General features: G+C 29.9%; 6 protein-coding genes across 6 annotated transcripts; 3 read left to right on the plus strand and 3 right to left on the minus strand.

Moving 5' to 3' along the window:
- The first annotated feature begins 41 nt into the window (after window positions 1–41).
- On the plus strand, window positions 42–3,579 carry Uhrf1 (ubiquitin-like with PHD and ring finger domains 1). The gene is made up of 8 exons (XM_076384088.1): window positions 42–125; window positions 660–1,291; window positions 1,377–1,731; window positions 1,802–1,981; window positions 2,052–2,208; window positions 2,281–2,479; window positions 2,556–2,969; window positions 3,047–3,579. Exons 1-8 carry the CDS (start codon window positions 42–44, stop codon window positions 3,264–3,266), a joined length of 2,241 nt encoding a protein of 746 aa, XP_076240203.1. The 3' UTR covers window positions 3,267–3,579.
- A 163-nt stretch (window positions 3,580–3,742) lies between these two features.
- Cuta (cutA divalent cation tolerance homolog) lies at window positions 3,743–4,856 on the minus strand. The gene is made up of 6 exons (XM_076384086.1): window positions 4,626–4,856; window positions 4,406–4,465; window positions 4,287–4,332; window positions 4,162–4,211; window positions 4,043–4,085; window positions 3,743–3,973 (listed from the first exon to the last, which is right to left on the minus strand). The coding sequence occupies exons 1-6, from the start codon at window positions 4,787–4,789 to the stop codon at window positions 3,902–3,904; spliced, it is 435 nt and encodes a 144-aa protein (XP_076240201.1). The 5' UTR covers window positions 4,790–4,856; the 3' UTR covers window positions 3,743–3,901.
- A 1,259-nt stretch (window positions 4,857–6,115) lies between these two features.
- Rpl3 (ribosomal protein L3) lies at window positions 6,116–9,612 on the minus strand. Its single transcript, XM_076384783.1, has 7 exons — window positions 9,425–9,612; window positions 8,063–8,231; window positions 7,665–7,800; window positions 7,402–7,588; window positions 6,961–7,163; window positions 6,575–6,730; window positions 6,116–6,388 (listed from the first exon to the last, which is right to left on the minus strand). The coding sequence occupies exons 1-7, from the start codon at window positions 9,579–9,581 to the stop codon at window positions 6,188–6,190; spliced, it is 1,209 nt and encodes a 402-aa protein (XP_076240898.1). The 5' UTR covers window positions 9,582–9,612; the 3' UTR covers window positions 6,116–6,187.
- Window positions 9,613–10,374: 762 nt separating this feature from the next.
- On the plus strand, window positions 10,375–11,679 carry Nd-pdsw (NADH dehydrogenase (ubiquinone) PDSW subunit). The gene is made up of 4 exons (XM_076384246.1): window positions 10,375–10,605; window positions 10,690–10,825; window positions 11,157–11,293; window positions 11,426–11,679. The coding sequence occupies exons 1-4, from the start codon at window positions 10,524–10,526 to the stop codon at window positions 11,545–11,547; spliced, it is 477 nt and encodes a 158-aa protein (XP_076240361.1). The 5' UTR covers window positions 10,375–10,523; the 3' UTR covers window positions 11,548–11,679.
- A 1,794-nt stretch (window positions 11,680–13,473) lies between these two features.
- On the minus strand, window positions 13,474–23,553 carry Marf1 (meiosis regulator and mRNA stability factor 1-like protein). Its single transcript, XM_076385353.1, has 25 exons — window positions 23,149–23,553; window positions 21,922–22,287; window positions 21,697–21,840; window positions 21,266–21,547; window positions 20,673–20,839; window positions 19,905–19,999; window positions 19,612–19,795; window positions 19,229–19,391; window positions 18,964–19,156; window positions 18,788–18,876; window positions 18,589–18,714; window positions 18,360–18,512; window positions 17,897–18,295; window positions 17,495–17,670; window positions 17,212–17,390; window positions 16,917–17,128; window positions 16,709–16,859; window positions 16,453–16,631; window positions 15,997–16,380; window positions 15,715–15,918; window positions 15,357–15,627; window positions 14,870–15,246; window positions 14,701–14,790; window positions 14,237–14,615; window positions 13,474–14,139 (listed from the first exon to the last, which is right to left on the minus strand). The coding sequence occupies exons 2-25, from the start codon at window positions 22,246–22,248 to the stop codon at window positions 14,084–14,086; spliced, it is 4,980 nt and encodes a 1,659-aa protein (XP_076241468.1). The 5' UTR covers window positions 22,249–22,287; window positions 23,149–23,553; the 3' UTR covers window positions 13,474–14,083.
- LOC143183684 (dolichyldiphosphatase 1) lies at window positions 23,447–25,784 on the plus strand. Its single transcript, XM_076385354.1, has 5 exons — window positions 23,447–24,174; window positions 24,456–24,556; window positions 24,624–24,802; window positions 24,865–25,092; window positions 25,164–25,784. Exons 1-5 carry the CDS (start codon window positions 24,063–24,065, stop codon window positions 25,291–25,293), a joined length of 750 nt encoding a protein of 249 aa, XP_076241469.1. The 5' UTR covers window positions 23,447–24,062; the 3' UTR covers window positions 25,294–25,784.
- The last annotated feature ends 19 nt before the right edge of the window (window positions 25,785–25,803 follow it).

Consider the following 25,803-nt stretch of genomic DNA (forward strand, 5'->3'; position numbering starts at 1 on the left):
TCCAAGTATTTGTGATCGTTTAATTAAAAAAGTGCATCAAAATGTACGTTAAAGTAAGAACAATAGATGGTAAACAGGAAGCGATATTGACTATCTCTAAGTTGACGGAGGTGGAAGATTTCAAGGTATTTTATTTCATATGTGTGAAGCAAAAATTATTCTTTTCTTGAATGAAAATACAAATTTCTTCAGTAATCTATCTTCTTACCTTTATTATTGCATTACCCTTTATTAAAGAGGAAGGTATATTATTGAATTTTGTTTATACATATTTATTGGTAGACGTATAATACAAAAAACTACTGTAACAAATACACAAATGATTTTGATGTATTACTGATTCTATGAAACATATGTGAGTGTAACGTTTCTTGCCAAATATAGCAATGTTAACTTGGCGACATTTTGTAAAAGCTTTGATTACGATACTAATAATTCTGAAATACTACTATATATAGACATAATATGAATATATAAAGCTTATGCATATTATATATAATATAATAAATTCCATTATTTATACGAAAAATGTTTTACGTTTCATGCTTACAACTAAAATAATTTTTTCTTGGATTTTTCTATTACTGATTTTACGTAAAAAACATATGCACAAGTAATTAAACCATTTTGTTTTGAAGTAAACTTGTATTATTTTTTAGCGTGAAATTGAAAAAGAATTGAACATAAAAGTTGAATTACAAAGATTATTCTTTCGTGGAAAGCAATTAGAAAATGGTTACAAACTTTATGATTATAATATTAACTTAAATGATGTAATTCAATTAATGGTGAGAGTACAAATTGATGATACAGAAATTAAAGCTACCTCTAGTACTACTACTGATTTTACTACTACTACTAGTACTACTACTGCTGCTAGTTCTAATTCTGAAAAAGAAGATATAGATAATTCTAATGCAGATGAAACATTAGTTGAAGCTGAAAGCTTATATTATAAACCTGGAGACGCTGTAGATTGTCTTGATCAAACATATGGAGCCTGGTTTGAGGCAATAATTTTAAAAATCCTGAAAAAAGATGATAAACTTGTTTATAATGTACAGTGGGAATTTGATGATAAAGCCCCACCTTTTAATGTACCTGAATCATCTATAAGACCACGTGCAAGATGTCTTATACAGTTTGAAGCATTAAAAATAGGTCAGAAAGTAATGATTAATCACAATGTTGATGATCCTAAAGAGACTGGATTATGGTATGATTTTACAATACTAAAAATAGATAAGAAAAGAAGAGTACAAGAACTTACTGGAACGTTACATATTGGAAGGTAAACTTTATTGTTGTATGTTAATATAATTTACAATCAATATAATATAACATAATTTAAATGGTTACTTCTATTATTTATATAGGGATCAGCCACTTGAGAATCGTAAAGTAAATCCAAAAGGTGAAATATTTGCAATTGAAAAGCCAAAACTTCTTGTAGAAAGAAATTCTGAAGATGAACAATATATGATTAGTAACGGTAAACGAAGACGTGTACAAGCTAGTTGTACTACATGCATGGATAATCCTCGCAAGAAGTGCAGAGAATGTGGTTGTAGAGTTTGTGCTGGCAAAGAAGATGAACACAATCTTTTATTATGCGATGAGTGTAATTTGGCATATCATTTACGATGCTTGAATCCTCCATTAACGTCTATACCAGAGGAAGATTACTGGTATTGTCCAGAATGTAAAAACGACGAGAATGAGATAGTGAAGGTTAATTATTGTACAATAAAGTTTATCTTTATATTGGTTTCATAAATGTACATAGAGCTATTATTTAAAGGCAGGTGATAAACTCAAACAAACAAAGAAGAAAACGAATGAAAATAGTAATAGTAAACGAGATTGGGGTAAAGGAATGGCATGTGTTGGAAGGACAAAAGAGTGTAGTATTGTTCCACCAAATCATCGTGGACCCATTCCAGGAGTAGAAGTTGGAATGTGTTGGATGTACAGAGTACAGGTAATTAAATATTTTAAATTATCTTGAATATGTAAATTTTGATATATTCAAAATCAAAGGACAAATCTAGGTTTCTGAAGTTGGAGTACACAGACCTCATATAGCTGGAATTCATGGGCGAGAAACAGACTGTGCATATTCTATTGTATTATCTGGAGGATATGAGGATGACATTGATAACGGTGATGAATTCATGTATACTGGCTCTGGAGGAAGGGACTTATCAGGTATAATATTTATTTAAAAATCAATTATATGGATATAATATTCATCTTAATCGATATATTACGTCCATAAAGGTAACAAAAGAACTGCTGAGCAAAGTTGTGATCAAACATTGACTAGAATGAATAAAGCGTTAGCTATAAATTGTAATGCCAAACTTAATGCAACAAACGGTGCTACAGCTGAAGATTGGAGAGGTGGTATACCTGTAAGAGTAGTAAGAAATTTTAAACTTGCTAAACATAGTAAATATGCACCAGAAGAAGGCAATAGGTATATAAACTATTACTACTACTATTTGGATGTATAATGATACTTAGTTTTTATGCTTAATACAATATTATTTTAGGTATGATGGTATATACAAGGTAGTGAAATATTATCCAGATACAGGAAAAAGTGGCTTTCGTGTATGGAGATATTTATTAAGAAGAGATGATCCTGCACCTGCACCATGGACTAAAGAGGGCAAAGCACGAATAGCTGCGCTTGGTTTAAAACCAATGTATCCAGATGGATATTTAGAAGCAATGGCAAAAAATAAACCAAATAAAAAACGAAATACGTTAATAGAAGAAGAAAATCCTAATGTCTCGAAAAAGGAAGGACCACCTAAGAAAAAACAAAAACGTGAGGCTTATGAGTTAGAAAGTAATGTAGTGAAATTTATTGAGGAAGATCAAGAAAATGTAAAATTATGGGACGAATGTCGTACAACATTGTCGGATGGGAAAACTGCATTTTTACAACGAGTTTCAGAAAGGTAAGCTATTACATATATATTTTCTACTGACAGTTGTTAAGCTTCAATCCCTATCTTTTCTTATTTTTACATTGCAGATTTACGTGCCCTTGTTGTTTGGAGATAGTTTATAATCCTATAACAATTACGTGTGCACACAATATTTGTCTCAGTTGTCTAAAACGTAGTTTCTCTTCTGGTGTATATTGTTGTCCATCGTGTCGTTATTTATTAGATAAGAATTATAAGATGGAAGTCAATGAGCCTTTGTCGTCTGCTTTGTTATTGCTTTATCCAGGTTATGAAGGCGGCAGATAACATTAACTTGTTGTAAAACGACAATTATTTTCCAAATACGAATTTTTTTTGCATTTGGACTGTATTATTAAACATTTATAGATACAATTAATGTTTGAATAATGAACTGTACTGAACTACAAGAGATTTGTTATAATATATACACACGTATCAGTATAGGGTGGAAATACATTCTAGTAAATTTTGCTGGCACAAAAAATTTGCTCATATAATCCATCTAAACATTAAGAATTTGATTATCCTCGTACATATTTATATTAATAAATTGACTGACAATATTAGTGGTACAAGAATAAAAATAATAATGTTTTCTACATAAGAAATATGTGAAACTAGTAAGAAATGAAGAAAAATATTGTAGTACTTATTTTTTACATTGACTTCTGATTCATATAATCTTGAATCCTGAATTTTATACAATTATGCTTATATATCACTTACTCATTTATTTATATTTACATGTATACACACTAATGTGTTCAAAATAGTATGTTTAATAACTCAATATCTTTCTTAATAAACAGTACAATTTAACTTAAATGCATTACTTTTATGTATACTAAATAAAAATGTTTCATGAAAAGAAAGTCTTCATATTTTTTTTGAGTATGCACCAACAGAAGAAAATTTATTTTTCACTGTTTTTGATCAATTGACGGAACTATTTCACTAATCCACTGAAGATATTTATCATTCCCATTTTGAATCTATAATGAGAATATTTTGTCAACTAATGTTTCATGTATAAATACTAATAAAATACAAGCAATACTTACAGGTAAGGAAATTACTTCACAAACTTCATATGGATGGTTTTCTCTGTTTGGAAGAAATTTTCAATTCTTATAAAATATTTTTTCAAAAATAGTTTGAAATACAAAAATTTAATACTTACTTCACATATTTGGTCAAAGCATCCACTGTATCAGTCCTGGTTTTAATCATCTAAAATAAAAATGAGATATTAAACACACATATACAAAGCATTTGTAACTTTTTTTATCAAGTCTGCATCCATACCATTAAAAGTTCACTGTCCTCATTAATTTCATTCTTCCATTCGTAACTGTAAAAAAACAAAGATTTATACTGTCTAATCGTAACATATTCTTGTTTAATTATTTATGTCTTATACGTACACAGATGTGATTCCTGGTATAATGTTAACACACGCGGCCAATTTATTTTTCACCAAACCACTGTTAAATTACAAAAAGATATGCAATTATTTTCTTCGTCTTCTTAATGAAATACATTTGTAAAACTTTACAAATTAAAAAAAAATCCTGTAATTGTCGTATCCAATCCACGTTTTTAGGATTCTTTTTAGAATTGTAGAACTGTTAAACCGATACTTACTGAGCTAATTTTTTGGCAACTTCTTGAGTTGGGACGGTAACGTACGCCACTGAATGGATTCCTGCAAAACTACTCATATTCCTATAACTATTCGCGCTAATAATTCTCATAAAACAAAAGAGCATAAGTAATCCAAAGACAGACTTATGCGGTAGGAATGACATTTGTTCCAAACTTTTCACAAACAAAACAGTATTCCTTAACGACTTGAACTCTGCTTCAAAAGTTTCGAATGCGTTGCGATTTGCGATTCTCGCCTTTAAGTTGATGCTGTATGAATTATCATGTATGTACATGCATATTATGCATAATATGAATTTAGCTTTAGGATAGCGTAATTTAAAATGGATTCAAAATTTTTTCATACATACTGTGTTATGTTATGTTAATCTATCGTCAAACAAATCTTGTAATTTTCGTAGAAACAGAAACGCATTAAACATAAAAATTGAGGCACTCTTTTTCCTGATCATCATAGCGAAAGTACGTACAATTTAATTCTGTGATTCTGATTGTGAAAAATTCTGTTTTGCTAATTAAAATAGTCGTACTGATATTAAGAGTTATTAAATTTCAATTTTAAAGATTTTATTCTTATTATTTTCTCATTTAAGAAATATATTATTTTAAAATTCGCGTAATCTCGAGCATAGCTACTTGGCGTTCCAAGACTAATAACGTAGCTTCAATTTTTGACAAAATATTGCATTTTATTTAAAAGAATCTGTTCCTATAAAATTTTTATAAAAAGGATTATTAGGAACTATTTTACGAAGTCTTTTTGTGAAACAGGTATTTTGGAGTCTGTATAGTAAAGTTCCATGTAAGTTTCTTCAGAATATTTATTAGAGAAGATTCTATACTAATTACCTAACTATTATGTACTAGTCTTATTTAACTACATAATATTGTTTAGAATAAAATATATGAAAATTGTAACAGAAGTAGACAAAAAAGGCTTTGTACCAAGAAAACACGATTGTGGTTATGCAACAATTGGTTTCACCAATGATACACCAAAAATGCACTCAGCTGACTACAATGATCTAATTTACGCCTACACTATTTACAGAATAAAATTTAGTATTTATTATCTGTTATATCGACTGAACACTGTTTTAATATTGGTGAACATAATATATCTATTTCTGTTACACAAAAATTTTTATTTTTATACTAAGTTCTATTTAGACTATAACTTTTATTTTCAAGAATTTGTTTTACCTTCTTTTATCAGAACGTATGTGAAAACTTTTTTTAAAACGTTTCACGATACAAATTTCAAATAGCATCTATTAAAAAGTTTTCTAACTTTCGGGAGCAGTTTGAAATCTCTCAAACATCAATGAATTATAATTTAAAGATCGCTATAATCGACATTCCAAGAATTTGTTAATGTTCTTACAATGAACAATTATCACGAATTAGCTATACTGGAGTTTCACCATGTGAAACCTTATGTATTAAAAGGATAGAAAATCAAGCGAAGATGAATTTTTCATTCAAGCATTCGCCAGAATGTTTATTGTCAAAAGCATGTAGCTTCTCAATACAAAATATTGTTACTGAGCAGCAGCAGCTGATGATGTCGAAACTGTAGCTTGAACTTGTTCTTCACGAATACGATCCTTCTTGAGTTGTCCCATGAAGGAAGCCTTGTCTGCTGCGGTTTGGAAGCGACCATGTCCAAATTTGGAGCTGGTATCGATGAATTTAAGATTGATCTTTTCCAACGCAGATCGTTTAGTGTGTACCAGCAGAGACTGTAAGAAGTATATATCTGTTTAATGTAATTTCATTAAAATTCAAAATAAATACCAAATTTTACTGTATCAATCAGTCCTATCATTAAATATCATTGAATTTTCATAATAAATACATTTGGCTCTTTTGGTACTCATCACAGAAATCTAACGATACGATTTTAATAAACACAAGTTATTCTTTACCTTGCGTAGAGTAATTACGCGTTTCTTTGGTCCCATACAACATCCTTTGATCATAACGAAGTCGTTATTCACTTCTCCATAATGGGGGAACCCACCCATAGGAGTAATGGTCTTTTCAGTCAGATCGTACTCCGTGGATGCGTTGTTCTTCACGATCTAGCAAAAATAACAAATTTTAATGAATTCAATTCTACTAAACGTATTCTAAGAATAAATTTATCACTTGCATTGGAGACCTAAAGTATAATTGATACATAGTATTAGGTACTATGACAGCAAGTGTTTAATTTTCGCCTTCTATGATGTGATTAATCTCTACGTAATAGACATTAAACATAGGGAAGAAGGCGATGAATACTCGGGTGTGAAGTGGCATAAACAAGTACCTTTCCGTCTTTTGTATGAATTCCTTGTCCGATTCTGTAGATCTTTTTGTTCATTTCTGTTCGATGATGGTATCCTTTTTGACCAGCACGTGCAACAGTGAAGGATACACGACTTGGATGCCATGCTCCAATACAAGCGACCTTCCTCAATCCCTTATGTGTTTTTCGTGGAAGTTTCTTTGTATGCCAACGTGAAGTGACACCTGTAAAGATTAACTCCTTTTATAAATAACAGTATGTACTATCTAACATATATGTATAGGTAACAGAACACACGCAATGTTTATAGCTTAAGACTTCAGTAGGAAGGCAGCACGATTGCATCCTCATATTAATAATCGGATATACACAAAATCATGCTTTTTCATCATATAGTCCAAATTTTCAATTTTATAATTCAACAAATGTTTTGCACTTAAGAAGCAGATTTCTCAATTTTACCTTTGTATCCTTTTCCTTTTGTAACACCAATCACGTCTATCATCTCATCTGAAGCAAATACATTGTTAACAGGTACAGGCTTTTCCAGGTGTTCACGAGCCCACTGAACTTTCTGTTCAATAGTTCCACCATTCAACTGGATTTCCATAATATGGGCTTTCTTTTGACGTTGCCTCAACAGTTTCATCTATTTAAATGTAAAAATGTATTATTAGTGTGACGAAAAAAATATATAATTTAAATATATTTTTTTAATCAATTACCTGAGTATGGGCAATGATTCGTACTATCTTGCAGTACTTGATAATTTTTTTAAAGTCGTTTTCAATAGATTTACGACCAACATCATCTTGCCACTTTTTAGAAGCCTTTGTGAATGCCTTCTTCTTGCTCTTGTACCTGTGGAAAATTAACCGTAATGGCTGTCTTTCTCTGTTCATCTACTATGTCAGCGTCCATCTGTAACGTGCCAGTCTCTTCATAGTGAGTGGAGACTGTACACAATTCTTGGATTAGCCTTTCATAGAATATGTTATTCTATGGCTAAATCCAAATTTTTACTCTCATCGTAATGAGCGGAGAGCTGATGTCAGATGAACTTTAGTACATGTCATACAATACGATTTAATAATAAAAATTCAAGTATTGAAAGAATTCATACCAATTCTTGTAGAATCTTCTACGACAATCTTCTGAAAGATGTTCAGCCCATACTGTGGTGAGAGCACGGAGACCATGTGGAGTTTCAATATATCCAACTACACCAACCACAATCATGGGTGGTGTTTCTAGAACAGTAACTGCCTCCACAATCTCTTTCTTGTTCACCTCTAGAAATATACAATTTACAGAATTAATATTTATATATATTTAAAATAAAAATTATATTCAATGTTGTAGAACTGTGCCCGACATGGTTTATCTCAATGGTCATTACCCAATGGGTTCCAAAGAGTTTATGGAATATGCCGTGCCTCCTTGCTCTCTGCATACGCAGGGCACAGAGTTACTCTACGACATGGCGGTTAAGACTATACTGCACAGTATCAAACAGCTCTTGAACCGCAACCAAAGTCGACCAATACATTTCTGTATCTATCAGACTAAGGTCATCATGTCGAATAAGAATGTTTCCTCCGTAGTAGTTCATAGTTTACTGAAGAATCTGTACTAACATTCCTTAACCCATTCAATAGAGATTTATTTTATGCCTTATATAGAGATGTGATGTTTAACATGTTGACTGTCATCGTGGTTACCAACATTACTATATGAAAATTCAGTTACAGCCCCCATGATAAAACACATCAAACTTATATAATAGTCAATGTGTCAACTTATGTACGTAAAACAATAACAGGGTAAGAAAAAAATTACTGCTATACTGTATTGTAAGATATTTACATACAATTTAGAATTACTAGTCTGACACAAAATTTTTTATTTTAATTGAATTCGTGTATATATTATTTAAAACAATAACGAATGAACAAAATTAAAGTTGAAGTTGAACTAATGATGATGAACTCCACTAGAGTGGAGTTGAACTGAACAATATGAAGACAATTGACTGAACCATATTAAAATAATTGCTGATCTTCAGTTGTTATGTTAAAGAGAATAAAGAGATAAATTTCATGTTGAATCAATTGGTAAAACAGTAAAGGTGTTACAATAAGAAAAATGAAGAGGGCGTATATATGCAGCTTCCATATATATTGATGGATCTCTAAGGGCATGTATATACGCCTTTCGTAGTCAAAGGGTTAAAACAATATCAATATACAGAATTTCAATTTCGAAAATTTAGCCACAAAACTAATCTTCACTGCTCATATTGATTTTATGATACAAAAATAAAATTAACCACAGAAAAAATCTAAAGATACTCCAAATATATTGCATTTTGAACATGTACAGCTATGAACGCTAATGTTGAGGAGTACCACATAATAAACTTTATAATCCTATTTTATCTTAACGAATTTTTATTATTACTAATAACTGAATTATATCTACTCACTTGATCCTGGACGATCAGCTTCCCGAACCACGTGAGTCATACCAGCCTTGTAACCGATAAAAGCGGTTAAATGAACGGGTTTGCTTGGATCATCTTTAGGGAAGGCCTTTACTTTTCCACGATGACGCTGGGACCTCTTTTTAGGATAAAATCCCATGGACCCATGACGGGGTGCACTGAACTTCCTGTGAGACTGTGTAATATTTTTTCCTTAAATACACGGTATAAATGCAGAAAATTCAAAATTTGGAAAACTTAAGTATCAGACCGCCCTAGAGTTATCTACAGGGTTTATTCAGTAAAAACCATAAACTTGTACACATTGTGAATCATCATGTGAATTCAATAAAATAAAATTTAACCACGTGGCGTCACATTACGCAGATGGATTTCTAGCTTTCCTACGAGTCGTTTTGATCAATTTGTCAATAACTTTCTCGAATAAGTTTTTGTATAATTATTTCTAGGCAAGTTAAGGATTGTTTTTATGCATTAAAGACTTAAAATTTGATAATGGATAATACAAAACGAACGATCTTTCTATTACAAAATACAGAACAACTTACCATCTTCCTTGCAACGATGAAAATGGAGGACAAAACCTTTGAAATTTCCTTTTATACCTTAAAGTGGAAAGAAGCAGTTCTACAAACATTTTGGTAAAAAGTTACTAGATCTAGGAACATGAAAATACTAAAAAGAATTCTAATTATTTTATTACAATTATAACTATTTTTTTGTTTCTATATCGTTTATAAGTATTATTTTTTATTGTATAATGTATCATTTATAGAATACAAGATAATGCATATTGTTTTTTGTACAGAATAAAATTTAAAAAATTACTATATTTTATAAAAGTTATTAATAATTGTTGTAATTAAAAAAATATATTAGAATAATACCATTATTTTCTGATATTTACAATTAACAAATATTGCGTTATTAATAATAACTATTTAGATAATAGCATTTCCTGAAAGAGCTTCTTTGAGTCTTTGGACCAATGATCTTTTGATCAAGTGTTCGTAATTTTAAGCAAAACTATTTTGTGAATTGAATTGTGTTTCTCATTTGTTGTTAAAGTTTATTTAGAAAAATGGAAGATGAAGCAAATGCTTTTGTACGATTGGTAAAAGGTCTTTTTAACATGTTAGACGTTCCGGTTGTTCTTTTCCGAGGTATTATCTAATCACCCATTTGGTTATGTTGTTATTACAATAGCAGGAGTCACTGGAAAATATAAATTTATTATTCTTTGACAGAAAAAATTGTTGAGCCGAATCAGAAGAAATATCCATGGTATCATCAAAAATTTCGTCGAGTTCCAACAATTGATGAATGTCACGAGCATGATTATGCTTGTTACTTTGAAGCAAATTGTCAATTTCTACGTGATAAGTAAATTTTTATTTGTTAAATATTTTGAGACTTTACGTTCAAAGTATGTTTCCTAACTAGGGTCAGTAGTAGACAGTTTCCAAGTCTATGAATCTATGAATTTTTGTCTGATTCATTAAACATACAGTTAAATTTGATTCTAAAATAGGCTTAGGACATTATCGATCAATTATTTTGTCATTTTTAAACACTGTGTTTGAAAAGTTTGTTGAGCCATTGTCTTATACAAAGAATCTGTAGTATAAAGGGACTAAAGTCTTTCTGACATTGTTGAAAAGCTTGACAATTCGTAAATGTTTTGTATGATCTCACAGTATTTAATTTTTATTAGGTTGGTTGATGAAGAAATTGTAAATATATTAAGACAACGATACGAACACTGTTGTGTAGAAAATATTAATGATAAAGAGATTTGTCGTGATTTACTCGAACCCTATCATGCTGCTACAACAGCATTTTTCATAAAGTGTAAGTTTTTCAAAATTAAAAGAATTGTATCTTTATACTTTACATATCATATAATCAAGTTATTGTATATTGATGATATTTTATAATAAATGTTATAAAATTACTTAACTAGGATGCTTTGTTTAAATTTAGATGGTGATCTTGGTATAAAATGTGATGTAGTTCAGGCATTTATGAAACAAAAACATCGTATGGTTTGGGAACGACGTCATGGTCCAGTTGGCAGTGGTATGAAGGAAACTTGGACAGTATAATAAGATTAAACCTCGTAGGTTATTAATTATAGTAATTGCAACTATCTCAATTTGAGACTAAAGTTGTATCTGCATTATTGTATAGCTTTCTGTAAAGAACAAGTAAATAAATTTATTAACTGTAAAATTGTACTATTCATCTTTATAACTATTACTATTCTTCCTGTAGATACTATGTTCTGGAATAAACATGTACGATTTATGCTTTTTAGATATTAGGAACTATTTTCTTTATTGATTTTTGACTGCAATAGTATATAAAAACATCTACATTGTACATGTATAACAAATTACTTTATTAAATACTTATTTTAAAGATTCCACCAACAATTTATAGTTTACAATTTCGTATATGTTCGTTATCATAATAAAATTTTCTTATATAATTGTTTCTTACACAGTATTATGCATTTTGACATTTATTGTATAAAGACCAATTTAATTTTCTATTAGTGAGATTGTTACCACAAATTAGACAGATAAAATTTATTATAAATTGTGTTTCAAATACTTACAAAAGAATAAATATAAATGAATTACTTAAAAATTCTGAATTCATACAATAAAAAGTTTCTTAAATATAAAAAAAATTATATTAGGACTAATAGAAAATCTAAATTGTCACATTCATTATGATTTAAAAAATCAAGTAAAAATTATCTCTTTTATGTAAGTATAAAATACAATAGAATTCATTTTTACACAATAAATATACATGTGACAAAAATATTTCACATCTTTCAAATAAATTAATAGGAGTTTCTCAGTTATCGCAGAATGTTAAGAAGCCTCATAAAAATATTAATGTATGATTGTCAATTAATGTATCATGCATGAAGTTTACTATCATTGAATTAATTGATCATCGATCGTTGTTTTTTTCTTTTTTTTAGCAATGTATCGAACACCGAAATACAATCATAAGTGGCAACTCACGTACTTGGAACCGAACAATCTATTATAAGTAGCTACAACATACATTCTAGGCTTCTTCATGTCTGCGAAATTGTATGCACACTTTATTTTCAGTAAAATATAAAGTAAAATATGAGATCAACAAGATCGTTTACAAGTGATTCAAAGAGAGCAATTCTTTTCGCTATTCCTTGCCATTCTTTGCCTTACACATTAAATCTAATTATAATACGTTATTTTAGGTACTGAATATCATCATCACTACCTTTTTTAACTGTTTTCATTGGAAAACTGAGGAAACATTTAAGTATTGTGAAATAGTATCACTACTAAAAAAATGGTAAATGCTGATATTTGTTTAATATAATTATGTTTTCCTAGTATCTCATATTTGATAAAACTTTTTCCTGTCATTTAATTATTTCTTCAGTTTTGATCTTGTTGGAATCCATAAAAATTGTATCAGTATATATTATACGTTTGTTTTCATTTTTGTAATTTTGAATTATTCGATAGTGATTACCATATTAATGTGTACAAATACTTTTTTCAACTAAAAATATACGCTCTCGTGAACACGATAAATCCGTATGACATTTCAACATATCACACGATACTTTTCAATTATCATCAAAATCTTCAAAACACATTCATTCATAATACAATTAAAAAGTTCTAAGTGCAATAAAAACAAATAAACTGCAACGACAGGAAATTTCTGACACAAATATGAAGAAAATGACATAAATAAAAAATAAAGAATTGTATTCGACTTTATACGTGATAATGACATCATAATTGAATACAATTTAATAAATATCTTTGAATACAATTTACTCTCTGTGGTAATAATTTACAATAATTAATAGACTTGAGCCAATAAAATTTCAATTACAGCAAATAATTTATCAAATAAGATTCAAAATATGCAACAAATAATTTATACTTATAATCAGTAAAAAATTAAATTTCATAGGTATGTCTTTCTTTATAAATTATTTCACTTAAAATATCAATGCAATTCATAATCTGTACAAAATAATCTTATTTTATTAAGATATAATTTTATTATAACAAAAACTGCAATTTTAACGTAGGAAACTGGCTCAAACCTATTAAGTATATATAATTATTACTCATATTTTGTTTGTTCTTGTGTTATTGCTCTAACATTTACACTTTTTTCTATTCTATATCACAGTATGAAAAGGCTATATGAATTTTATACGCAATGCAATCAATACGTATCACTCAGTACAAACACTGCACACTTATTCACATTTTCAAATCAGAAATCATCATAACTATTCCTTAGTATATAGATATTTATATATATGCATATATTTTCATATCTTTTGAAAATAAATTCTATTCTTTGTTTTGTGTATCAAATTGATATATAATTACCATATATTTTAAATATAAATGATGGGAAAGGTACCTACCATTCAGAAAATGGTGTATAGGTATTGAGCTTGCGACAGCCTACTAAGATGCAATAAACCTTCCTTCATTAATCTCAATAACACATTTTCAGAACTAGAAAAATGTGCTCCGACATTAGTTTTTCTTATTCTCTGCCTATGTGACATTTGCATACAATTGTACTTTCCTTTCATCTTTATGACTCGATGGGTTGATTAAACTGTGCAGCTAAACGACGTTTACTTGTAAATACTGTTAAATACAAATATTCCTATTATCTTAAAAGCAATATGTAACTATTGAATAAAGAATAAGCAAATTATCCAAAATTCTATGTTAAGTTACTTACGTTGCTTTGTAGGAGTACTGTGTTTTTCACTATCATTATCACCCTCAGTGTTGCTGTTGTTACTCCCAGTACTTGTAAGGCTTATTTCTTCTGTCGAGTTATCAACCATTTTTTCTTGCTTATTTGTGAAAATTTGTGTAGTTACCACGTTCTCCAATGACATATTTTTTTTAGGAGTCAAAGACAGTGAAGGAAGCGGTAATTCGGAAGGATGAGGAGCGACAACCAAGTTACGTTTGCAAGAAAAATAAGGAGAAGTGCGCGGATTTAAAGGGTTCGCAGCAGCTGGTAACAAATTTTTCGTTGGCGATAATAAATTAGATGTACTGTTATCAGATACAAGTTTACTCCAAGATGTAGGTAAGGTTAATGGAGGAACCTGTTACGAGATAAAAGTATAAATTATTAGTAAGCACATTTAGTTTAAAAAATACTGTCCTTGCATATAAATTACACTTATGTACCTGCACATTCGTAGCATCATCTTGAGTGTATGTAAATCTTGTTGGAGTCATCCAAACTGAGGATTCCCACTGATTCTTATCTAAAGAGTCCTGTAATTTAATAAAATTTTCTTGTGTAATTTGCATCTTACAAAAGAGCGTATACATGAAATTGTTATTTAAAATGTACCTCAGAAGGAGAGTCTGGTTTGGGAGGTGGAGGGGGTGGAAAGCCACGCAATATAATTGGAGTTTGCATTAAGCCTTTTAGAAAGCGTTCACTTCCACTTTCCTGTAATGACCAATTAATTAATTGATCTCCTGTCACTGACATCTTCCAGTGGTTATATAGATCTTTTGACCAAACGTCATCTTCTTTGGTCTGTTTCCATGAATTCTGATTATCAGCAGTTTGTTTCGTCCATTTTGCACGTTCATCCAATGTAATCGAATTATTCGAAATGCTTAAACGAGAAGAAGAATCGCTTTCGAACGATTCGTTACTGGAATCCGTATCACGATACGATGATGCTGATACGTATGTTGCTGGTAACGGTATACCAGCAGCTATTTATAAAACAAAATTACATTTTAAAATTATTAACATGCAATTCAAATAATTTTTAATTAATTACGTAAAAACAGTTTCAGAGACTACACGAGAATAACTTACATACCAGCGAGTTTTTTATTAAGATGCATAATGTTCTTTTTGCGACGTGAAACTTTAATGGTAACTGTACAAGGTAAAGCTTGCAAAAGTGCAAAAATTGTAGGAAAACCATAGTCCGCAGGTTTACAAACTGAACCTATAGTTGATAAATATGCTGTCTCAAATTGCGAGAGATTCAACGTCCCGCCGTAATTAATCAGTACATGATACAAATCACATGCAAAACAGTGTAATGGAGTAAGTTCTATAAATTCCTCATTGTTTACTGTTGTAAACTAAAATTAAATAAATATTTAATTTATTAATGAATATATAAATATTTAATTTTTAGATAATGAACCAAAAATTACGTTACAACTTACCTGAACTACATTAGACAAGTTTTGTTTAAGTTCATCTATGTTACACTGTTTTAGATAATACTGTGTATATACTTGCTGAAACTCTTTAATTGACATTCTGCGTTGAGATTTATCCATTAATACTCGGCGACACTGTAGGGTTAATTGTTGCAAATGAGTTTTATCTATCATTACAACTGCTGGTCCAGTTGCAAAATATAGAATCTGAAAGATCAATAAATTAACATTAAAATGCATAATTATAATATAAGTATAAATTTGAATACATTGTCATTTTTATACCTCGACAGTGTCTCCAAGTTTTTGCATAAGCTGCATTATAGACGTACAACTGAATGATTCTGGTTTTAATGCATAACCAAACTGATGTAAAAAATTTTCTGCAATATTTGAAACACTGAGACAACCTTTTGATCGTGTAATTAATTTTGATATTTGTTCAGATAGTACACGAAGACCTTCTTTTTCGGTTAAAGAAATTTGTCTCTCTCCTGAATTATCATCTTCGATTTTAACTATATCTGGTATAGCTTCGAATAATTCGATCAATTTAGTGAAACCATAATCTGATACACGGCACTGATGGCCAAAATGATGATGATACGATGGTACAAATTTATTAAATTGCATTTTGCATTGAGGTGCGTGTCGTAACAATTCTACAACCTACAAGAAGATATATACCTCATCAATATGGAAGTATTATTTAAACATATTATCATTTCATACGTGTGTTACCTCCACGGCAAATTGTTTTGTACGTTCAATTTCTTCTGCAGTTTGTTCTCGTTTTGGAATTGCTATCATTTTATCTCCACCATTAAGTGGGGTAATGACAACAATATTGTTTTCAGACACTTCACTGAGAATGTCTTCGATTTCACACACACCATAATCGACAATATCCCATGGTTTAGCTATATAAAACAAAGTATTTCATTTTTTTTAATTTTTAATATTCAAATTATCACTCTGGAAAATAAAAGACAGTTACCTATCACTCTAGCATAAACACTTGGAAATTCTGAGAGTGCAACTTGTTTACTAGCTTTGGACTTTAGAACCCTTAATAGGTCAGACGTAAAACGACGTACTTGAGCACGATGAGACAATGTTACTACACGATTATTTCCTTCACCCATAACCTACAATAAATTCAAATTTTAATAATTTTTAATAACACTTAATTTGTTCCTGCTTACTTGTACAGTATGAGTTAAAGCTTCCAGTAGATCAATTAGTTTAGTAAATCCATAATCTGCAACTCTACATTGTCTTCCAAAATGATGATGATATGCAGGTATAAAACGGTTAAACGGTAATTGGCAGTGTGGAGCAGTCTTAAGAAGATCGACTAGTTCACGACTAAAAAGTGCTAATTGGTTCGCCAGAGGAGGACTTACACACTTATTTTCTAGAAGAAAAGAGAGAAAATATAATAGTTATTATTACAGAACAAAGAAGGAGCATGTTTTAGCAGGAAATTGAAAATTTTACCTTCACGGTTATTATCATGTGATTTGTTTTTATTTCCTGTCCAAACAAGGTACTTCACACTGCCTATACCCTGTTTTAATTCAACGCATGACAAACAGGATACTAAGTGCTCTAAAGGTACTCCATTTTCAACCACTTGTATTTTTTCTTTGAATTCAGCCTCGTAACAATTTGGCAAGCTGAAATTATTTATTATGAATAAATTATTTGTTAACTGAGATACAACAATTAACTTTCAAAATTTAATAAAAGCATTCATGAATGATATAATAATAAACAATACCTAGGCAGTGGTAAACTTCCATTATGTGTAGTTAGCAGTTGATGTATACGTGGATCAAGAACTTTCAAAGAAATTTTTACATTAGGCAGTGAGGCCACTTTCTGCTCAGCCCAACCTTTATCAGACCACGGCTTTAATGTATGAATTGTACAGTATGGTAATTCTACATGTTCCTCCTAAAAATTAAATATATACTTTACATGTATTCATCTAGTTATATATAGATATATCCTAATTATTTTATATCAGATAGTATTTATCGCTCTTAATTATCGTCACAGCTATTCAACAATAAAAGGAATAACAACTCTACTTTTACTGGAAATGCTCGAACTCGGCTTTATATTCATCATAATATATTTGACAAACGCAAAATACTAAAAATTACGAGAGTTAACGTACCTGAGTCGTGGTATTGAAACATGGTGATGGAGTATTTCTGTGGTCTGGATTAAGAGAAACCATTCTACCACTAGGATCTTCCGTAACGAAACAGACATCTTTCATTTTGTATAATTCTGATACGCTAATGGAAATCATGAAACGACTTTCGTACATTTCTCGAAATTTAAAAAGGGGAAGTTTATGGCCCGGTACTTCTTGAAGTAGCATTACAATCTGTGCTCGTACAATTTGAGGACTCGCTCTACCGCTATGAGCGTATGATATTAAAATACGTTTATAACCAACTTTACGACGATGCAATTGAGAAATTGCATATTGTGCATCTGATAAAGAAGGTACTTTGACGCTTGCCGCGAAGTTACCATCAGATTGTGTAAAAATAGACACATTTAACACCTAAAAAGTTAGAATATATAAATCTGAAATTCATATTTATGTAACTATATGATTAATAGTTTACCATAACATGTTCCAGGAAAATAGATGTAAGCATATGTCTCATCTTCTTTGGATTAATACTCTGATCTAAGTTAGTTACTTGTAGCTCAATAGGTGTACACACTTCACTATTTGTTGAACTTCCATTCTGATTATTTATTGAATTGAAGAATTTCTAGTCAACCCAAGATTGTTTGTTACTATTTATCGTAGAAAGTAATTAAAAAATGATCAAAAAGAAATTAAAATACCTCAACTTCTTCATTTTCTGTGTCGCTGGGTTGATAAGGCAAACTATGATTATTTTGTTGATTCATTGTTTGTACTGTATTTTCATAAGGTGAAGGTGTCCTACTATTACGTACAGATTGCTGATTCTAAAACAGGAAAAGAATATATTGGGATATGCATAGGTGTTTGTTTACATTGAACAGCAGAATTACTTTATACCTGCCCATTCCATTGGTTTTTTTCTTTTGACTGCAAATCACACATTGGTGACGGACTACGACGCTTGAAAGAGTTTGATTGGGAATGTGCTATGTGATATACAAAAAGAAGAAAGGTAGTTGCTATTCTACAATATTTCAGAAGAATAAATAAAAATAAAGTACAATTGTTCATACCATTTCCATTGAAATTTCCTGAAATATTCAATGGAGGATGTTGTCTTGACCCACTCCATTCTGGAGGTTGGACAAAGGCTCCTCTCATACGCCTTACATTATCTGAGGTTCGAGAGGTGATATTATTTTGAGCTGCATTATCCCGAGCCTGCGGGATGTGTATTCTTCGACTAAGCATTTTGGTCTTTTCCACCTTAAAATTATTAAACACCAATAATTAATGAGAAAATAATTATACATAAAAATAGTATATGAAAATACATACTTTAAACTGTTCTTCCCACATGTGACCAAATTGTTGAGAGCCAGAAACTTGCCAAAATAAAGGAGATTGGACCCTTGTAAGATCATTATATGTTCTATTAAAAGATACGTTATTACCATTTGAATATGATCTCCCAACAAGTATAGGTGCAGGTGGAATCATTCTGTAACAAATACGAATAAAAGATATATATAGCATTAACAAAACTTATAGTTATTATATCATTATTTATTCTAATATATCAGATAAGATCAAAGCTTTTCAACTTCATTGCCCGAATCATCAAGGACAGTGTCTACTCGCGACTCCAAGGCTCTCTCTCGGAATTTCATCATTTATAAAATATTATCTTTTTTATGAGCATATTACACAAATCAAATTACCCTACTGGTGTAGAGACAGGAGCACAGTGACCACTCCATGCAGAAGTATATGAAGATGATTGATAATGTGGAACTTGAAAGGCCCTTCCACCCGTTACTGAAGCACTTACACTATACATTTGTCTTGGAGAACTGGTAACAATTTCCGACTCACTTATTGCACGATTTCTGTTTGTAAAATTTCCTATAATCAAAAAGTGTATTGTTGATAAATATTAAATATATTTTAACACATTTTATCAGTATTATGAATGTAAAAAGGAACAATATACAATTTATATATAGTAGCTTACCTTGAGTTTTCTGGAAGATACCTCCTTTCTGTTTTAAAAATTTTACACAAATTTTTGAACCAAGGACAATCTCTTCATCCATACGCTTCTGGGCCCTAAAAAAAAGGTCACAATATTATTGAGCAAAACTGACTAACTGTAATTCTATAAATGACCTTGAAGAACACTAAATATGTTTCTAATATAAATTATTAGATCCATTGTATTCCAAAAAAATAGATGTTGTCTATTGAACATGAATATTAAATTTTATTTTCTTATCTACCTCAAAGTATAATCATTTTTTTTTAGCCAACTGTACATTTTGCTAACTTACCTTGGATATAAATAAAATTATTAAATCACGTCAACATTGTCATACCGATAAATAAAACGATAAATAACAACAATATATTAAATAAAACTTTTTGATAATGATTCTTATAAGTACACATAAATGAACCTAATATGAAACAAAATTATGATCTTTCTATAGTGCCACTATGTTCGTTACATTGCTATTCACTGTTTGAATTGAATTCTATCTTATTTATGTACTTCTCCCTACTCCTCATTTTTTTTTAGTACCAAATAACCCAATAACATGTTTATAGCTAGAGTTATGTGATTGGTTATAGAAAGAGCGGGTTATTTGAAGATAGATATGTTACTGGGATCAATTATAATTAACATTACAATTACATTGGAAATAGTTTGATAATAAAAATCTAATTTACACATAATGCATGCATAAACTTGGTGAAAGGTCAAAATAACAAGAATATGTACCTTTCTGCAAAGATTTGCGAAGTAAAGCGTATAATTGCAGTATTTGACTGGATATCTGCTACCCAACCATTATATTTTTCACACAATTGTTTAAGACGACGTTTAATGGAAATTACATCTTGGTCATCAGGAAGGTTACTAACAAGAAGATCATAATGTGCAGTAACCTGGAAGGAATATAAATTTTACAAAATACTAAAAAATACACAATTTCCTTACATGACACCATTAACCAGTATTAAAGCATGCCAGAGAATTAATATCATAGGAACGATATTCATTATATTATTTTTAATTCTAGGAAAGAACATACTTTGATCTACTTCATATGTACAAACACATCAATACAAACTCACATAAATATTGGTAATAATGGACAATTTAATACATATATTCTCTACATACTAAGAAGTAGCTACATGAAAAATAAAAAGACTTGTAAAACTTATAATGCAATAGTTTATTAAATAAAGCTAAAAATGTAAAGCATTAAATGAATTAAATAAATACAAAAGTTTAGTATGTTACAAAAAGAAAGCAAGAAATAAAACTGCAATGCCTGGAAAGAAATCTGAAATTAATAAGTCTTTTACCTCCACAGTCCTGGACGGCAGTGATTTCATCAGTTCAGAAAAATCATAGTGTTCATTTGCACAAAGTATCAGTGCTTCAGAAGTATTTTTCCCATGTAAAAGAATCACGTGAATTTTTTTTCTATAACGTAAATCACTGAGATCAGCAGCAAAATTAATATCACCAGATATTAAAATTATGGCTGCTGGACTACCATGAGTATCAGCAAATCTTCTAATAAACTGTTTAAGCTTTTCATCAGCAGCATTTTTACACCTTCTAGCAACATGCACTAAATTAACCTATTACACATAAAATTTTTGTGTAAGATATATCATGAATGAAAATAGTAAAATATTAGTTCATTACTCATCATTCTGCCCGAAATTATAAACTTAGAAGATGTAATAAAAATGCTAAAATTTTTAAGAACCACAGTATTCAAATTTACCTGGGCATCACTTAATTCTTTCACAACCTGACTACTCTCTCTGCAAACATCACAAACTACAATAAATTCTGCTTCCCTGTAGCCACTAAAAAACTTTTCTCTAATTACTTGTGTTGCAGCCATAGCAGATCTTCCTTTTGGTACCTGCAGCAATTTTATATTTAATGCCTAGTTTAAAGGAATGAATGTATTTTTACAAACATTTTAAACAAATTTGATACTAACATGACAGTTTTCTATGTCCCAAAATACACCAATAGGTGGAAGATACTTTGGTGAGAGCGATAAATTGGAAGAATTATTGTGATGTAAAAGAAAACAATCATGTTTATGGAGGCTATGCAAAGGTGAGATAGATGCCTTGTTATCAGCATTAATGCTATTATTGGTGGTATTAATATCGCCTGATGGTTCAAGTATGTTACTTTTAACATTTTGCGATGGAACTTTTTGCGCAGACAATAGCTCTATCAACTTTTCATTTAGACCTTCAATTTCATCCTCATCATTTGCACAAAGTGCATGATAGTCAATAGTATTCTGGTCTGCCATGTGTTTTATAAGGTATCATATAACATTCCAATAGGTAAACTACAAAATAAAATTAAATAAATCATAAAATATAATTTATAACTGATTAAGAAAGATAATGTAATATAATTTGAATACAGACAAACTTATAAGCAATACATATAAGCTGTAAAAGAAAATACAAAATGTATAACATAATTCATCTAACTTGACTGCTTAAAATTAGTTGTAAATTATTTGTTGTACAAAAAAAATATATAAAACAAAAGATGTATAATTTCAGAGATAACATAAGTTACACTAATTATTTTTTTTTATATTGATCACATAAAGTAGTAAAGGTCATCTTGATTTTGTTAGGCAGAACTACTAGGTTTTTTATGAAAATTATAAGAGCATTGACACATGAATACATAAATACTGATGCATAACAGATCTAAAATCTATACTTATTGAGATACTAATGATACAAATTTCAAAATGCAAGAAGTAATCGAAAATAGATATATTATTGTTCTAATAATCATGTTTTAATACTTCTTGACTCAATTTTGAATGCTCTTTTAATTCCTATAGAGATACAGAATACCTTTATATTAAAGAAAGTAAAGCAATCTTCAAAACTTTATGCACAAACAATGTAGAAAGAAAATAATTATTTCAATGTAACACAGGTTTCCTCAAAAGTCATGCAAGTTTTACTTCATATACTCTTTCATACAAAGAATAGCACAAGAGCAATTTCAAATTGCCAAGTTAGGTGAATCAACCTGTGTAATTTTTAATCTGATAAATATTATTATCACATTTTCATAATACACGTTCGCATCGTTATCTCTAGTATCTGCAAATAACATATAAAAATTAAAAAGATGATATTCATGATGTGCAATGCGATGCACTAAAAAGCTCGTACATTACCTAAAATATTAACCCATTATAGCCTCGAGCTTCTATCAAATCTAGGAGTAGAACGTTATTTAAACGTCAGATAGACGTAATTTCTTTAACGAGTTCCAGAAAACGCGTTAAACGTCGCGCGAATTCAAATCACAAATATTTACTCGCATCGTATCAATTCATGACCAAAATTCATAACATGCACAGGAAACAAACATCGAACACGGCAACATGCACCTATCTGATTTGCTACGTCTCCCGCTTCTAGCTCAGCGCGCAAAAACGTTTATATTTTACAAATGATATTCAGACAGTAACCTCACAACTCCGAATTCACTAGATCGATTATCTTCGAGCTTATTCTACGTAGATATAGCAAATTATTAAAGCGTTAAAACAAACATGCTTAGATTATTTTCTAAATTTCACAACCCACAAGAAAACAAGTATCGTAACGTAATGCTGACGCCGAAAAGATATGTAAATTCTTATTGTGCATAACACTTGCATATGTCTGATATTATTTACGATACTATACATTCATACATGCAAAAATTACTTTTTAATTTTTATCAACTTTTAGCATCATTTTTTATTATTGTATCAACAGTCCTTTTAAAATAAAATTAAAAATATCTAAAGTTAAATGAACGTGGACAGATGTATGTATTTCGAATTGATTGGTCAAGCAGAAACAAATCATACAATCGAAATAATGAAATGAACTGATCGAAACGCGATTTGAATAATACTAAATTTTAATATTCTTTCAATTGTAGTTATAATTCTCGATTAATTGTCCCGTTAATTAGAATACCTACATACATATGTAAGCGAAATTGCTACACTAGTTTCTGTCATTATTCCGTAGGTTCCATGATTGTTGCTGCGCGGTGAGTTGTCCAAGTTATGGTCACTTCAAAAATTTCGATAATATGGCATCGTTAGACGACGAATCGTTTGATAATGTTAAATCACGACTCGTAGATGCTGTTCAAAAGCCGGAATGGATTCCTCTATCACTTACTTTAGTCGAATATCCCCAAGGTAAATTTTTTACGAAATTTTTAATTAAAGTATCGTCTAACTTATCATGATCGCGTGCAGATTTCATTAATAAATATATTCGTTTTGTTTGTAATGCATTGTATTTAAAACACAAATCGTAACATTTGTATTAAACTAAATAAAACGGAGTTTCTGAATGTTGTTTTTGAAATTTATGTACATTTCATTAGAGTGTATGCAAGCCTATAGATTTTGTTAGAACAATATTATGCATTTTTTGTACTTGAATATTGTTTCTGATGTAAATTTTGTATTTACAGGTGATCTTTTTGGCAAATTGTTAGCCTTAATAAGTTTAATGCCTTTCGCTATTATAGCTGGTATCATAACATTGATTCTGTTTAGAAGAGATCTACACACAGTGAGTAAAAACTTTCAGAAACTTTCTAAGACAACTAAAAGATGATTAAAATAAATTTTCTTTCCAGATTGCATTTTTTGGTGGTATTATAATTAATGAGTCCATTAATTTTATATTGAAACACACAATTTGTGAGACAAGACCCATGAAACGTGAAAACATTCATGTTGAATATGGGATGCCGTCAACACATGCACAATTTATATGGTTTTTTGTTGCATATGTCATACTTTTTATATGCATCAGGTAATTCAATATTAATTTAGATGTATGAAAGATAGCTATTTTTTAATATCTTATGCTTGTAGGTTACATTATAACAATAATAGCAACATTTCTGAAAGATTTTGGAGAATCGCCATTATAGTCACATGTATAATTATTGCTGTTTTAGTAACATACAGTAGGGTTTATTTATTGTATCATACTATTTCTCAAGTCATTTGTGGTGCATTTGTAGGAATTATATTAGGAGCAATATGGTTCATAATTACACATGTTATCCTTACGCCAATCTTTCCTATAATTGTTTCATGGTAAACTATTTTTACTGTAACTTCAGTTGTATTTCTTGTAATGTGTATACTATATAGTATTATATTTTTAGGCGAATATCAGAATATCTATTACTACGTGATACAACTTTAATTCCTAATATTCTCTGGTTTGAGTATACAAACATTCGTACAGAAGCACGAGCACGTTCAAGGAAGCTTGTATCTATGAAATCACAATGACGATTAATGTCTGGCCAGTGGGCTGACAATAAATAGAATACAAATGACTGAATACTGTATGTTACAGAAAAAAGATATTCCTTCAGTCAAATGAAACTGACAAATTAAATATTCGGTTGGCTCAAAGAAATGCCTCAAGTTATTGATAGCAATGAAGCATTAAAGCATGCTATCGATAATGCTTATATTTATAGGGTATTAGTACAAATTTTACATAAAAATTTTCACGTTTATACTCTCGGAACATGTACGTTCTGGTGATTAAGTTTTTGCAAGTTTGCATAAATTATTTGTAACTAATATTTGATAAGTAATATTGTTATCTTTATTATCTTTTTGTAAAAGATGATATGTCCACATACACATATATTTCTCTACTCAATGAAGACAAATTTTATTTGTAATTTTGTAAAATGGTTTATACTTGATTTTAAAAATTAAATAAAAGTTAGTGCAATAATATAATAAAATGTAGAATATTAACATTAGATAATAATAATTTATTTTATA

The sequence above is a fragment of the Calliopsis andreniformis genome, chromosome 9, assembly GCF_051401765.1.
Source record: "Calliopsis andreniformis isolate RMS-2024a chromosome 9, iyCalAndr_principal, whole genome shotgun sequence".
In the NCBI taxonomy this organism is placed as follows: domain Eukaryota; kingdom Metazoa; phylum Arthropoda; class Insecta; order Hymenoptera; family Andrenidae; genus Calliopsis; species Calliopsis andreniformis.

Excerpts from the sequence above, each read along its gene's own strand:
- Marf1 (XM_076385353.1), bottom strand. The coding sequence starts at position 22,248 with ATGGCAGACCAGAATACTATTGACTATCATGCACTTTGTGCAAATGAT. Across the intron at positions 19,157-19,228 it reads TGTGGGAAGAACAGTTTAAA|GTGGAAAAGACCAAAATGCT; the intron begins GTATGTATTTTC and ends AATAATTTTAAG. Across the intron at positions 16,381-16,452 it reads CAAAACAATTTGCCGTGGAG|GTTGTAGAATTGTTACGACA; the intron begins GTAACACACGTA and ends ATCTTCTTGTAG.
- Uhrf1 (XM_076384088.1), top strand. The coding sequence starts at position 42 with ATGTACGTTAAAGTAAGAACAATAGATGGTAAACAGGAAGCGATATTG. Across the intron at positions 1,732-1,801 it reads ACGAGAATGAGATAGTGAAG|GCAGGTGATAAACTCAAACA; the intron begins GTTAATTATTGT and ends TATTATTTAAAG. Across the intron at positions 2,480-2,555 it reads GCACCAGAAGAAGGCAATAG|GTATGATGGTATATACAAGG; the intron begins GTATATAAACTA and ends ATATTATTTTAG.
- LOC143183684 (XM_076385354.1), top strand. The coding sequence starts at position 24,063 with ATGGCATCGTTAGACGACGAATCGTTTGATAATGTTAAATCACGACTC. Across the intron at positions 24,175-24,455 it reads TTTAGTCGAATATCCCCAAG|GTGATCTTTTTGGCAAATTG; the intron begins GTAAATTTTTTA and ends TTGTATTTACAG. Across the intron at positions 24,557-24,623 it reads TTAGAAGAGATCTACACACA|ATTGCATTTTTTGGTGGTAT; the intron begins GTGAGTAAAAAC and ends TTTTCTTTCCAG.
- Nd-pdsw (XM_076384246.1), top strand. The coding sequence starts at position 10,524 with ATGGAAGATGAAGCAAATGCTTTTGTACGATTGGTAAAAGGTCTTTTT. Across the intron at positions 10,606-10,689 it reads TCCGGTTGTTCTTTTCCGAG|AAAAAATTGTTGAGCCGAAT; the intron begins GTATTATCTAAT and ends ATTCTTTGACAG. Across the intron at positions 10,826-11,156 it reads TGTCAATTTCTACGTGATAA|GTTGGTTGATGAAGAAATTG; the intron begins GTAAATTTTTAT and ends AATTTTTATTAG.
- Rpl3 (XM_076384783.1), bottom strand. The coding sequence starts at position 9,581 with ATGGGATTTTATCCTAAAAAGAGGTCCCAGCGTCATCGTGGAAAAGTA. Across the intron at positions 7,589-7,664 it reads GAATCATTGCCCATACTCAG|ATGAAACTGTTGAGGCAACG; the intron begins GTAATTGATTAA and ends ACATTTAAATAG. Across the intron at positions 6,389-6,574 it reads GCGTAATTACTCTACGCAAG|TCTCTGCTGGTACACACTAA; the intron begins GTAAAGAATAAC and ends TACTTCTTACAG.
- Cuta (XM_076384086.1), bottom strand. The coding sequence starts at position 4,789 with ATGTCATTCCTACCGCATAAGTCTGTCTTTGGATTACTTATGCTCTTT. Across the intron at positions 4,466-4,625 it reads GTTGCCAAAAAATTAGCTCA|TGGTTTGGTGAAAAATAAAT; the intron begins GTAAGTATCGGT and ends GTAATTTAACAG. Across the intron at positions 4,212-4,286 it reads AGGACAGTGAACTTTTAATG|ATGATTAAAACCAGGACTGA; the intron begins GTATGGATGCAG and ends TTTTTATTTTAG.